Source organism: Lonchura striata, chromosome Z, assembly GCF_046129695.1.
Source record: "Lonchura striata isolate bLonStr1 chromosome Z, bLonStr1.mat, whole genome shotgun sequence".
Classification (NCBI taxonomy): domain Eukaryota; kingdom Metazoa; phylum Chordata; class Aves; order Passeriformes; family Estrildidae; genus Lonchura; species Lonchura striata.
This window is the reverse complement of record NC_134642.1, coordinates 47,819,366-47,833,464: the sequence shown is the minus strand read 5'-3', so window position 1 is coordinate 47,833,464 and position 14,099 is coordinate 47,819,366. Positions and strand designations below refer to the sequence as shown.

At 42.3% G+C, this 14,099-nt stretch overlaps 1 protein-coding gene across 1 annotated transcript in view; it reads right to left on the bottom strand.

The window, feature by feature from the left end:
- Positions 1 to 1,163: 1,163 nt before the first annotated feature.
- Positions 1,164 to 14,099, bottom strand: part of NCBP1 (nuclear cap binding protein subunit 1) — a 30,926-nt gene continuing 17,990 nt past the window's right edge. The window contains exons 18-23 of the mRNA XM_021537122.3: positions 13,382 to 13,475; positions 10,819 to 10,922; positions 10,055 to 10,169; positions 4,905 to 5,048; positions 4,376 to 4,489; positions 1,164 to 3,555 (exon numbers count right to left, since the gene is read on the bottom strand). Coding sequence (XP_021392797.1) covers positions 3,442 to 3,555; positions 4,376 to 4,489; positions 4,905 to 5,048; positions 10,055 to 10,169; positions 10,819 to 10,922; positions 13,382 to 13,475 — 685 coding nt within the window. The 3' untranslated portion in view covers positions 1,164 to 3,441. The remainder of the gene's footprint in view (positions 3,556 to 4,375; positions 4,490 to 4,904; positions 5,049 to 10,054; positions 10,170 to 10,818; positions 10,923 to 13,381; positions 13,476 to 14,099) is intronic.

The window sequence follows — 14,099 nt, the reverse complement described above, 5'->3', positions numbered from 1 at the left end:
AGCCTGGCACTGGTGATGCCACACCTTGAGATTTGTGTCCTGTTCAGGGCCCCAGTTCAGGAAGAACACTGAGGTGCTGGAGTGTGCCCAGAGATGACTGGTAGAGCTGGTGAAGAGCCCAGGACCAGCTGAGGCAACAGGGCTTGTTCAGCCTGGAGAAAAGGAGTTTCAGGTGAGACTTTACCCACTCTGCTACTCTCTGACAGGGGGCTGTAGCCAGGTGGGGGTCAGGCTCTCTGCACAGGCAACCAGTGACAGGACAAGAGGATATATGGCCTCAAGCTGCACCAGGGGAGGTTTAGGTCAGACATCAGGAAGACTTCTTTACAGAAGGCATGACTGGATATTGTAATAGGCTTCCTAGGGAGTTGGTGGAGTCACCATGCCTGGAAGTGTTCAAGGAAAGACTGGACACTGCTGTGCCACAGTCTAGCTGACATGGTGATGTTTAGTCATAGGTTTACTCTGTGGTTTTGTCAGAGGAGACAAGGTGCCTGGGAAGGGCACATGTTTCCAATAATATAGGTTGTCACTTTTTCCATGTTCTCTTCTGCAGCTATGCAGTAACCTGCCTGCCCACCAAGCAGAGGATTTAAGGCCTTGCAAGACCTAAGAATGTGGCATAGGGACTTGGCTAGAGAAGGGAGGGTGGTCCCAGCAGGGCTTTTGGAAGTACTCCTCCTTGTCATGGTTTTACAACTCAGTGTTGTCTTGTGCTCTTAAACTCCTGTCCAGGGCAGATGGGGATGGGTGGTCACTGACTACTGCCCTTCTGTGGGCATGCTGTAGCCTCCACCCCACCCCACAGCAAGCACCAGCCCACACACTCCTGACCGCCTGCAGCGGCACTTCCCTTTCCCAGAGCACAAGAGGTGGCAATGGAGAGGGAGAATTTCTACATCAGTAGCTCCTTGCACCTAGCAGCACATATGCTTGCCTCCCATGGCTGCAGGTTGGGGAGCGTGTTAGACCAGCTGTAGTGCAAGGAGGTGAAGATTTGTGTATTAAGTCAGGGTACCAGCACTGGGAAACCAAACTGCTAGGGCATCAGTACTGGGAAACAAAACTGCTTCACACCCCTCTGCATTTAACACAAGCATAACCCAGCACGACTACTTTGCTTCAGTGTCTCCCAAACAGATTGGACAAAGACTCTCAGCAGCAACCTGCTTCACTTTAATTTATTGTTGTCTTTATGTGTGCATTTTTTTCCAACCACACCATATTTCTACAGCATCTTTACACTATCCACCACTTCATATTTCAGCAGTTCCAAGTATCTCCAGTTAGCTGCTGGTATCATTACATAAGCATTTCACTCTTTCCTACAGATCCAGCCAATTTCCCAGTCAAGTCAGGTGTACACCGTTAGACCTAAATGAAGGTGAAGGTGTTCAACAGAGTCAAGAAATGCTATCAAATCCCATGCTCAAAGCTTGGTATGATTGGAAGGTAAATCAATTTTGAAACATCGCTATTTGGTTTTAAAACACAGGATTACACTCAAGCATTTGGAACTGTATCCCCAGCATTAGTATTTGTCGAGGCTCAAAGAAAGTTATAAGTTTGCAAGTTCTAACTGCATTACCAGTTTTACAGAAGTCACATTTATAGTCAGAACCCTCACCATTAGTTAATATCAGAACTTATACTGACCCAAGCCAGTGAAAAACTATTAAACTCCAATTAAAACCTTTAAAGTATTAAATGTTTCCTAAAAATAATAAAAAAAAAAACCTACAAGAAATCCTAATTGATTACTCAAGAACATTAACATAGAAAGATCTGAAGCCTAAGTCCGTGCATGACTGACAAAATCCTTGCATAAAGCAAATTTACAACAAATAACAATACACCCTGAAAGAATGGCGGAGGGGGGAAATCAGTCAAGTCAGAAAGGGCAAGCAGAAAAAGTAGAGGTAACAGATCTAAGTCTATGAGGATATATAGGGTTGCTACAAGCCACACACAAAAATCAGATGAACAGTCAAAGCAAAATGTTCAATTTTTTACCCTCCTTGCTTAGTCAGGAGGTCAATGTACAGATGAAATGCATTTCTAGGTATAATACCTAAAAAAAAAAATTGTATAGGAACAAAATTACTCGAAGCACGTAATTTCCTAAGCTAAAACTAAACAGCACTAGGTATGAAATTCTTCAAAACATTCACCTGCAAAATGCAGAGACCATAAACAGCTTGGAAGCTCCCTGCACACTGACGGACCTGAGCACCTAAGGCAGCGTCTCTGCTGTTCACTGCGCTCACTGTGGTACAGAACACACTGGTTTGGCCCTTATGTACCTTATGTTACTGGCCTAACTCAAAGCTTAGCCTGCTCTACTTCAGTTGTGTTCTCAGTCTAAGCCTCCCGTAATGTATCAATTCCGCATTAAAACACATGGGAGCAATGTGCTGCTGTCACATTTTAAAGCGAAGGCAGGCTGCGTAGCAGATGCAACAGTTGTTGCCAAGCCAGATGAGGCGAGAGCACTTGGTTCATCCATGGTCACTAAGGAAAGATTTCTGGCATCCTGCAGGTCCAGCCCAGAGCAAATGTGACAGTCCAGTGAGTTACAAGCTGGAGCTCCCAACACCCAGGTAAGGCTTGCAGCATGGATGTCAGAACTTTGTTCCACTCCAACTCTTGCTTACTGTCTCTATTTATCAGTGAAGACTGCTACCAAGAGCAGTTCATGATTTCTTGACCACAATGCAGAAAGAATTGCATTCTTCAGAAGTGGTCCATGAAGTCTGTCTAGTGTTTATAGATACTGTAATAAGACACTAGACAATACATTTAAAAAACATATTTAAATTGCATTTTATGTTCTTTTAAATGGTGAAAATCTATCTAGCTTGGTAATAAAACAAATTTGTATGCTCTATGCTACTTTGAAAATGTGTTTCACATGCCCAAAGTTAAGACACTTTTCCTATGTCATATACTAGAGAACTTATCCCACTGCTCACTGAGAAGGTGCTTCCCCTTTCATACTCACAAAACACTAATAATTGATCCTCATTTCTGCAATTAATTGATTTAAGGGACAAGCAGAGGTAAATTCAATTGCTTGGGGTTGGCTTTTTTTGTTGTGAGGTTAGGAATATTTTGGGGGGCAGGAGTGTGCCTGATTTTTATACAGGCAAGAGGGGAGAAATAAAATTACTATAACAAAGAGAAGAGTCAAACTAAATTAAAAGACAACAAAAAGAATTAATACTTTACTTCACAAATATCCCCTATTAGTCATATCTTTTAAGGCTTACAATGCTTACACAGTTTGGTTTTTTTAGAACACTCTATTGTTTTATATAGGAGCACATGAAAGCCAGTTTTAGTAAAAAAAATTCTTCCATCCCCATTTTAAGTTTTGCCATTAAAAAAAAAATTAAATTTCACTAAAGTCCTGCAGGTAAGACTCTGTCCACAGATGATCCCTCAAGCCTGCAGAGCACAGAACTGCTGAAACACAGCCAGAATGTGGTGGTCCAGTTCAGCTGTAAACAGGAGGTTCTCTAGTGTCACCATGTACTGCTGGATTATCTGGTGGTGCTGGCAGATAAAAAACAAAAACAAACCACATATGCTTACTGTTTTCACATTTATATTGGAATAGGCAGAGAAGTCAAGATATGTAAGAACCACAAATGCTCTTATCTGAATTGTTTAGCACTCTAATTTCCACAACATAGCAGCCATGGATAAGAAAAATATAATGTAGAGGCACTGCTGACTGCAAGAAAGAAGTCAGCGCTGAAATCCTGCCTTGTGCTTTCTGTAACTCTTCAGCCATGGATCCTGAGTCGTGTGCAGGACACAATGCTACCTGCAGGTATCTTAGGAGAATCCTGGTATTTCCTTTCCTCTGAAAACACATCTACTACTAGGGAAGGATTCCTCCCAAGGGAGAATTACACCACTACTCCCATTCTTCAACACATCTTGTGCTCACAGAGGTATAACCTCTGGTAACTAATCACTTTCATCCAGCCACCTGTGCTTACTAACTGATTTAATACAGAGCCAAATATTAAAAAATCACGTTTATTAGATAATTATGCACCTCACTAAGAGGAATCCTGCAGTATTTTAATGCACCTTTAAGTGGAAGTCAGTGAAATTCCTAACCACATCTTGAAATATTTTTGCAGTAGGCTTACAGTGAGGAGATTCTCCACTCAGGATCACTCACTCCACCAGACTGTGGCAGAGATTTGGCCAGAGCCAGAGAGCTGTGACCTGGCCCCACACCAGTCTCTGGGTAAAATGTGCTGCTGCCACCTACTGCTACTCTCGTGGAGCCTCAGCACTCAGCTTTCCCAATTAAGCATGGCCCCGCCAACACCCTTCCAAACTGAGAAATGAAACTTACCTGCAGGAAGATCTGCTGCAACCTCTCTATACAGCTCTTGTACCAGGGTGTAAATACATCAATTCCACCAGTCTCGCAGCGCACTAAGTGCTCCGTTAACAACATAATGAAACGCTGCAGTAGAGGAGAAAAAAACCCAAATTCATTCAATCTCATCAAATTAAAGAAGAATCCTAATCTAAGGTGAGAAGATCTGAGTGTTAGAAGTTTTGAACAGCACTGTAAGAATATTTATTTTGTTTGGCAAATACTGAATTTTGTATGAAAACAACCATTTACCTTCTGGTTGTTCAGGAAATTGTGTGCTAGCAGAACTCCTCTCCTTCTAAGCACTTGAAACTCATCAGATCCTACTCCAAACCAGTCTTTACGGAGGGATGATCTGGATTGACTCTAACCAATGATAAAGTCATCAACCCCTTCCCATATTCTTATTCCAAGAAAATGCCCAAGATAGTAGTGATGCTGAAGGCTTGCAAATCAAGTAACTTCAAAACCTAAACCGAGAAGAGACTTTGACCATCATTACCTGGAATATAACAAGAAAGAGATTCTTCTGCTCACTCTGGGCTGACTCTACTTTTTCCTGCAAGCGCTCTATCTGCTCTTCCAGCGGTCCATCTTCCCGATCAGTGCTTCGGTCATCATCGTCATCATCATCATCACTGTCTCGCTGTAAATGACAACAACACAGGACTTAACCAGTAATTTGGCAGGTGTGGATATAATTTAATTCCCCCCAATTCCACATGTGAAAAGTTTTCTGCAGGACAATTGAAGAACAGCACACAATTCTGGATAAAAATTTGGTAGAAAAAATGTTAATATGGGAAAGCCCTGAAAAAAAATTATTAGCAAGATTTCAGAGAAACCAGAGCAAGCATAGAGGTTCATGAGATTTAAGGCGTTTTTCTCCAGGAAGGTACTGTGGCTGACAGCCCAGATGAGGTGCCCCTACACCAGTGGCATGCAGCATGGGCAACAAACAGGAAGAGCCGGAAGCCACTGTGCTGCTGGATAGTTATAACCTTGTTTTCACTCCTGAAATTCAGTGGGATGATCCTATGACTGAATGGTCCAGGCTGTTCAGCAGGCACATGGGGATAAAGAGACACAGAGGGATTGCCCTCAACATCAAGAACTGGATCGAGTGTGAAGAATCTTTGAAGAACAGCCATGAGCAAGTGTAAAGCTAGAGGGTGACAGTCCCAGCTGAGGCAGCAAAGGGAGCCTTTGGTCGGTGTCTGTGACCGGCTCCTGACCAAGCAGAGACTGCTGATGGAGCCTTCTTGCTCCAGCTGCAGGAGGCAGCCTGCTCACAGGCTCTGGTGCTGCTGGGGGACTTCAACAACCCCTGCATATGCTGGAAAAGTAGCTGTAGGCAATCCTTGAGATTCCTGGAGTGCATGGAGCATACATTCCTCACCCAGGAAACAGCCCTACAATAGGGGAGGTGTCACTGGATCTGTTGGTCACCAACAAAGGAGTCTAATAGGGAACGTCAAGCTAGGAGGCAGTGATCATGCCTTGGTGGAATTCACAGTCCTGAGGGATATGGGTTGGGAAAGGAGTCAAGAGAGGCCCCTGAACTTTAGGAAAGCAGACTTTCAGCTTTTCAGGACCTACTCAATGAAACTGCCCTCAGGGACAAAGGAGAGGAACAGAGCTGGCAGATCTCCACAAGAGAGCAAGAGCTTGCAATTCCCAGGAGCAAGGAATCAGACAAGGAAGGCAGGAGACTGACATGGCTCAGCAGGGCGCTGCTGGTCAAACTAAAACAAAAGAAGCAAATGCAGAAGCAGCACCAACAAGGACATGTAACCTGGGAAGAGCATACCTGGTGGGGTGGGGAAGGCCAAGGAAAAGCTGGAACTGAACCTGACAAGGGACACAAAGAATAACAGGAAGGTATGCAAGCCAGAAAAGGGAGTCAGAGAAGGTGTCCCCTGACAGACAATGGTGGTACACTGAGAAGAAGGCTGAGGAACTCAAGCTTCTTCAGAAGAACTTCTTTTGCTGCCGTCTTCAATCATAACCCCTCTTCCCACATCTCTTGAGTGGACAAACAGCAGGATGGGGACTGGGGGAGCAAAGTCTTTCCCAGTCTAAGTAAAAATCAGGTTCATGGCCACCTGAAGAACCTAAAAGTCTACAGGTAGAATCAATGAGATGCATCCTAGAGTCCTGAGACAACCAGCTGATGTAGTTGCCAAACCACTGTCCATGACATTTGAAAAGTTGTGGCTGTCAGATGAAGCCCCAGGTGACTGGAAAAGGGAAAACATTGTACCCATCTTCTAAAATGGTAGAAAGGAGGACTCCTGTAGCAACTGATCTGTGAGTGTCACCTCTGTGCCTGGGAAGATCATGAAACAGATCCTGCTGGAAGCTGTGCAAGGCACATGGAGGACAGGAGATTGTTTGGGACAGCCAGCATGGCCTTACCAAGGGCAAGTCCTGCCTGACCGACCTGCAGGCCTTCCATGATTGAGTGACTCCACTAGTGGACAAGGGAAGGGCAGCAGATATCATTTTTCAGGACTTTGACATGGTCCTCCACAACATCCTTCTCTCAAAATTAAGAGAGAGATGTATTCAATGGGTGAACTGTTACATGGATAAGAAATTGGTGACATCCAGAGGACAATGGTCAACAAATGCAAGTCCCAGTCAGTGGGACATCAGTGACCAGTCGTATCACCCAGGAGTACTGGGACCAGTGTTATCTTGATTAATGACAGACAAAGGAGTCAAGTACACCTGCATCAAGTTTGCCGGTGACACCAAACTGTGTGGTGCTGCTGGCACTTCTGAAGGACAAGATGCCATCCAGAGGGACCTGGATAAGCTCAAGAAGGGGTCCATAGGAACCCCATGAGGTTTAATAAGACCACATTCAAGGTGTTGCACCTGGGTCAGGACAACCCCCAGTATCAGCACAGGCTGGGCATGAACAGATCAAGAGCAGCCCTGTGAGCAGGACTGGGGTTGCTGTGGGTGAGAGGCTGGACACGACCCAGCCATGGGCACTCCCAGCCCAGAGAGCCAAACGTGTCCTGGGCTGCATCCAAAGCAGCGTGGGCAGCAGGGGAGGGAGGGGATTCTGCCCCTCTGCTCTGCTCTGGTGAGAGAGATCCCACCTGGAACCCTGCACCCAGCTCTGGGGTGCCAGCACAGGAAGGTCATGGACCTGCTGGAGTGAGTCCAGAGGAGGGACACCAAGAGGATTAGAGGGATGAAGCACCTCTCTTACGAGGGAAAGGCCAAGATGATTTGGTTTGTTCAGCTGGAGCAGAGTAGGCTCTGAGGTGATCTAACTACAAGAGCACACAGTGGTGGAACATGGATGAATGGCCTTAAACTGAAAGACAGTAGGTTTAGATAAGAAATAGGGAAGAAAGCAATGGAACAGGTTGCCCAGAGAAGCTGAGGATGCCCCTGGGACTGTTCAATGCCAGACTGGATGGAGCTATGAGCAAGCTGGTCTAGTGAAAGGTGTCCCTGCCCATGGCAAGGGTTTAAAACTAAGTGATCACTGAGGTCGCTTCCAACCCAGGCCATTCTATGATTTCACGGTTTATTTAAGGCAAACACAGTGAAAGGTAATAGGCCTGCTAACTTTATCATTACATGGTAACGAACAACTTTATTTTTAAAAACTGTCTGGCATAGATGTTTTTCAAATTGTATCTACTGCAGCAAGACGGGTAATTAATGGAATAATGTTCTGAAATCTTAGTGCTTTAAAAATAATGCACCTGGCACAAATTCTCTCCTGCACTTGGTGCAAGAACTTAAATGAATCTAGCTGGTTAGCACAACAGGAAGGCTGAAGACTGGAGCAAGTGTTTTGAAGTGCAGACTCCCTATATTCATGATCAAAAAGACTACTCTCAAGACTAGAAGGGGTCAGCACAGAAACTGATCTACTAACTAGGAACAGCATGCTTCACTGCATCAAAAACAACACAACACCACCGCCACCCACAAAATACACCTAAGAACCAGCTCAGGTGACTAAGTCTTAAACAAGACTACAAGGCATATAAGAGGAAAGACAGGATCTGATGGATTATGGTAAATTCAAACACAAGACACTGCTTTAGTATCAAATAGTTGTTTCTGTGCAAAGACATACATAAATTACCAGCTCAAAATTTTAAATATCTATAAAAGAAACATATGTAACTTGGGATAAATGTCCTAACTCACCTACAGCATAGGAAATAAAGTTCACAACTACAAGACAGGTATAGCTCTGAATCCGTATAAAAAATGAAAACATACCAGAGTAACTGAGAATACAATTTTATTCTCTCTATAGGGACTTGCCTTTTTCCCCATCTACAGAGATTTTATGAACTCAAAACACTGAAGACCAAGACAAAGCAAGCAAGTCTTGGACAGCCTTCATGCTGGGGAAATCAAAACTTGACAGCATACTTTCTCTAAAAGTAGTGGTCATGCAACAGAGCAACAGCCTGCAGAACTACTCACTGTTGCAAAAAAATGTTTCTTCCTGGCACAATACTCATTTAAAGTACTAAGTAATAAAGAGCTGCAGCAAGAGACAAGGACAGAAATTAAAACACTGGTATATTTAAAGATGCCAGAGAAGCTCTTTGCCTCATAGTAAGATCAATGATTGCACCTAAGTCTTCCATAATTACAGACGTTTATTAACTGTTCATCAATGTAGACGAGGAGGCAAGCAGGATGGCTGCTGCTGTGAGTGGAGGAAACAAGATGAAGGGGCTGGGATGAACCAACACTGGCAAGCTGACAGTTATTAGTGATCTCTCAACAGAAGCTTCTGGACAGATGACTGACTTGACCTCTTTTCAAAAAACATTAGCAAACTCTGTGTCACATTTTGACACTCAACTCAACTCAAAATTTTGGAGCTAGTTAAGGATTTTATGCAGGTAAACACACAGACCTCAAAGAAACACAGAAATTCTCTCTTGCTTTCTGTAAATCAGCATATTTATAAACTGACTTAATTCTGTCATAACTAAGTATTGCATTCAGTCAAGCTTCCTCAGGCCCTATCTTTTCCAGCTGCCATAGAAGAACACTCACTCCATTTTACTGGCTCACTTGAGACAACGGAATACAACAGCAGCTGCTTCCTCATCAGTTGCTGTACTTAATGCAAGATCATGCAACTGTATTCAGGAAAATAAGCTGGAAGAAAAGTGCCATATCAGTGTCATAATCCAGCAGCATCCATCAGAAGAACAGTAACAGCCAACTTAATTGCAAATAGCTGTTTCTGTGCACTTCTGCATGGAAGCCACAAGAGCACTCTTTAACAGAACTTACTATGGATAATTTGTAACGGTTTTTACTATTCTCTAATAAGGTAACTGGAATCCAGATTAGAAGGCAAGCGGAATAACATGTTCATATTGGAAGAGAACATTGTGAGAGAGAACTTGAACAGATCAAATATGTATGCACTCCCTTAGAAGATTTTACTAAATTCTGAAATTACAGCTAGGACCAAGAACATGCATCTGATTTTTGATGTCTCAGTGCTACAGCTGACCACATCTCTGCAGACATGCTTCCTGAAGAATCATATGTTTTCAGTCCTTCTGAAAACCAACTGTGTGTCTGTACATCAGGATGCAGGCTTCTATAACTTGGTTTAAAAGTTACCAACAAACTACTCACTCTTTTGTGCTGCCTGGCCAATCTTGCTTTGGTCTCCTCCAATTCTTTGTGAATCTTCAGGACATGCTTATTCATCTTACGGATTGTGGAATGTAAGATCTCCCAGATATAAAACCTAGGAAATACATACAGCTCAAACCACCACATTACACACTACTTGAAAATAGGAAACTAAATGTAGTTTCTTAACAGGAAAATATAAGTGGGAGAATTAAAAAAATCTATGTATCATTTAAGGAGACACCTACGAGAGTGAACAAACACTCAGCATACAGGTAAACATATTTGTAATGCAAGAAATCTTAACAACCAGTTCTTGCCTATTTGCTGCAGTACACTTCAGAGTAAGAGTTTATTTCATGTACACACTGCAAGAGTATTAACATCAAACTCAACTCCTCAGATTGAACAGTTCTTCCAATCTCAATATGCAATCCATCAGTGGTGGTACAAGTTACATACCAACCCCAATGGCCAGGACCGTGCCCAGACAGCAGCAATACAACACACAGCAACTGTCTAAGAACAGCTCCACTTCAGTGGGCTTAGACACTACTAGCAAAATAACATGCTAGCAGCAACACTGCACTGTCATACCAACATTCATACCCCAACTCAAGAAGAAAAACATTTATGCACATATTTTGTAGAAAAGGCAAAAGCCTAAATGTACCTTATTCTACTAGTGAGTTTTCAAAGATTGAACTATGTACTGGCAAGTTAAAGTAACAAATCAAAGACAACCCAAACCAAGTTCTTGTTACCTGGTAAAGTCATGTGCCAGCTCTGAAGAAAAGATCCAGTTTGCTACTGCAGCACAGTCAACAATTTGCGTCCGAATCATCTTGTCCACGAGCACAGCAATCATCTGTATTTTGTGAAAGACAATACACACAAAATCTGTGTAAAATATTTCATCCTCAGATAAAACCAGAGATGATTCGATGCAATTCCACATCAGTGGTATTACTGACTAATTCTGAATACTTTAACAAGCTGGGGAGTCTAGTTTAAAACATTACAAATGAGGGGATCTGTATCAATTACATAAAGCATTCTAACTTTGTTACCAACCATACCTACTTCTGAAAATACCACTCCTTGTTAGCACACATACTCCCATACAAAAGCAAAAAATACAAATAACCAAATTGGAACTGAGGCCTTGAGAGACATGAGTGCTACTATTTGACATCAAAGTACTCCAACCAGAGCACATATACCTGTCAGAGCACCATTATGAAGGAGCTGCTGTTAGTCTACTCTCCTTGAACTGCAACAGCCCTCAAACATGACAGTAAGCTTTTCTCTACAAAGCCCATTAACTTCAGGACAGAATGAACGAGCATCATGGAGTCAATGGAAAGGCTTACTTGCTACAGGCACTGCCACGATTCTGAGGCAGGCAACTGCAAAGAGTTACTGACTAAAGAAGATGCAAGCCGTTCAGAAAAAACGGCTTATCTTAGTTACTCATGTGATTGAATGCCACAGTATCGAAGAACCACAGCCTGCACTGTATTTATCCTTACAACCACCTGATGTCATATGAGGAAGTGTAACAAAGCTCCTTTTAAGGAAGGAAAATTAAAATAACTGAATGAATCATACAGAGGACTCAGCACTCAACTTTCAAGTCCTAGGATAGTATCCTATGCTCTATTTATCTTTCTGCATTGCCAGGAAGGATTTATGATTATTTAGCCTAGTCTTCCAAAAAACACACATCTAGGATCTTGAGAAAGTATTTAATCCCAATGTTAAAGTTTCTCTTTTTGAAGTCATCACCAGCCTGCTTTAAAGTCCAGGGACTGCTGACTCCTGCTATTAATCACTATCTGCAGCACAGACCACTCATTAGTGCTTTAAGCATATAAGCATTGTTGGTCTGAAACAAATCAAAGGATGTTCCCACAGACATAGGAGTAGGGTGAACAGCCTGAAAACAGACTCTGGACAAGTGTCCTGCTGTGAAGGCACCATTCCTTCTATGTGACAAGGATGTTGAGGACTTGGGAATAGGAAAAAAGCGCTTGATCAGAAGCAAAAAACACTGAACTGCAGTAAAAGCAAGAGAACAAAAGTTCCATGACTAAGTAAAACAGCAAACAGTAGACTTTCCTAAGTTTTGCACTTGAGATTTTTGAAAGGGATCTTGATTTATTCTTAAAAAAATAACATGACAATTTACTCTGGGTTTGAAACCTCCATCTCACTTTGGTAATGCTGTGATATAAAGGAATGAAGAGGAAGGCAGTACAGATATTACACTGCAGTAATGAAATTTCTTCTGATCCAGTTAAATAGCAGCAAAAAGTAGGTCAGACTGTATAATGTCAGATTTTCAAGGTCAGTAAACTGGGTAGTAAGTTAAATATATGTTTTAAAAAATCCTCCTTTTAAGATGTTTTTAAGAGTGGCAACAGCTTGCATAGGGATCTTCTAGGTGCTCATTTTTTCCACTAGAGACTGGACCACAGGCCTAGTAGCAGATGCTGGTTCTTAGTGGCATCACTTCATATAGTCTGGCCTGTGCAACTTAGAGGTACTTTCCAGCACAGAAATCCACTTTCCAGCAACACAGACAAACCAGCAAGGGATACATGAAGTAACTAATGCAGGCAAAGTCAACCTGAATTCCTCATTGATTTCTATTAATAGAAAAATGACAGCTAAGGTAAAAACACAATTGTTGTGAAGAAACTGAACAGCTTAAACAACAGAGGCATCTTTTATATGTCTTTTAAGGTGTTATCTCCCCTGGCTCGAGAGTGAACATTATCACAGCACCATCAGACTGATCTGCTCTAAACAGTGACTACTGCAGCTCTACTCACCCTGCCCACACACAACAGTGACTCCAGCATAACTCTTGTGTAGTAACTGGGCAGCTTCCACTAGCAATTGTTGAGAGGAAAAAAAAAGCCTAAAATCCCTGGGCTTCCACACTTCTAGGTTGTGGCCTGTTTTAGATATGAGACCTACATCTTATTTAAATGTACATATTTATATTGCTTTCCAACTTTGAATAAAACCATGGTTTCAGCAAAAGTTATTCTCTTGTTCAACAAACAGCAGACCATGAATCTGAGTATTAATGACAGTCCTTGCCCTTTCACAGTGAAAGAAGCAGCACCACTGATGGTACATATTTTGTGTTCAACCTCCATTTTAGTAGTAGTAACACTAAATACACCCTAAACTTTCCTTAAAATGACAACAGACAAATTTTTTTAAAGGATATAAAAGAAACAATACATTTTTTCATTCACAAATGACCTCTGTGAGCTAAAACTCACAAAGATCCTTGACATTTCAGCTTCTTACCTGTGGATGATTCTTCCAAACCTCATACACAACTCTCAGAACATGAAGCTTCCCCTCATCACTTTCAGCAAGTGTTTTGAAGACTTCATGAAACCTTTTAATAGAAGTAAGTAGTCACTAGATAGCTGGGACCAGGTCAAAAGAGCAGCACATGTAAGGCAAGCAGTTTAGATTGGCCAAAAGAAAATAACGTGACAATCTGCAGCATTTCTTAGAGAACTATTCCCTGTAAAATATTACCATCCTGAGCCAAAATAGTCTACAAAGAAATGACATCTCCTAACAGTAACTTATATGCCAGTGGTGAACCTACTTCCTGAAACTAGGCTACATTTCTCAGGCTCTCAAAAGCAGGAGGCACTTTTCTGCTTCATGTGCTTATCTATACAAAGCTGAACCAAAATTTACTGCCTTTTTAGCCTTAGACCTTCCTCTTAACGTGTTTCTCCAACTTAGGATAAGTGTCTGAAGTGCCTCTTTTCCAAGAAGAGGCTGCAAAAAGCATCTATTTTAGCAGTTACTCTGACTGCTACACTGCATTCATAGCCCAGCTTATTGTAATGTAACTATAAAGCATAAGAGGCTCTTCTTGATCTCTTGGCTGCCACTGCTGTTGTGCAGCAGAGAAAATACCATGGTCTAAGTATTTGAATCACCCTGCCTCTTTTACTCCTGACTGCAGGTTACTACCTGCAGCTTCTTATCAACATTGCCTCTG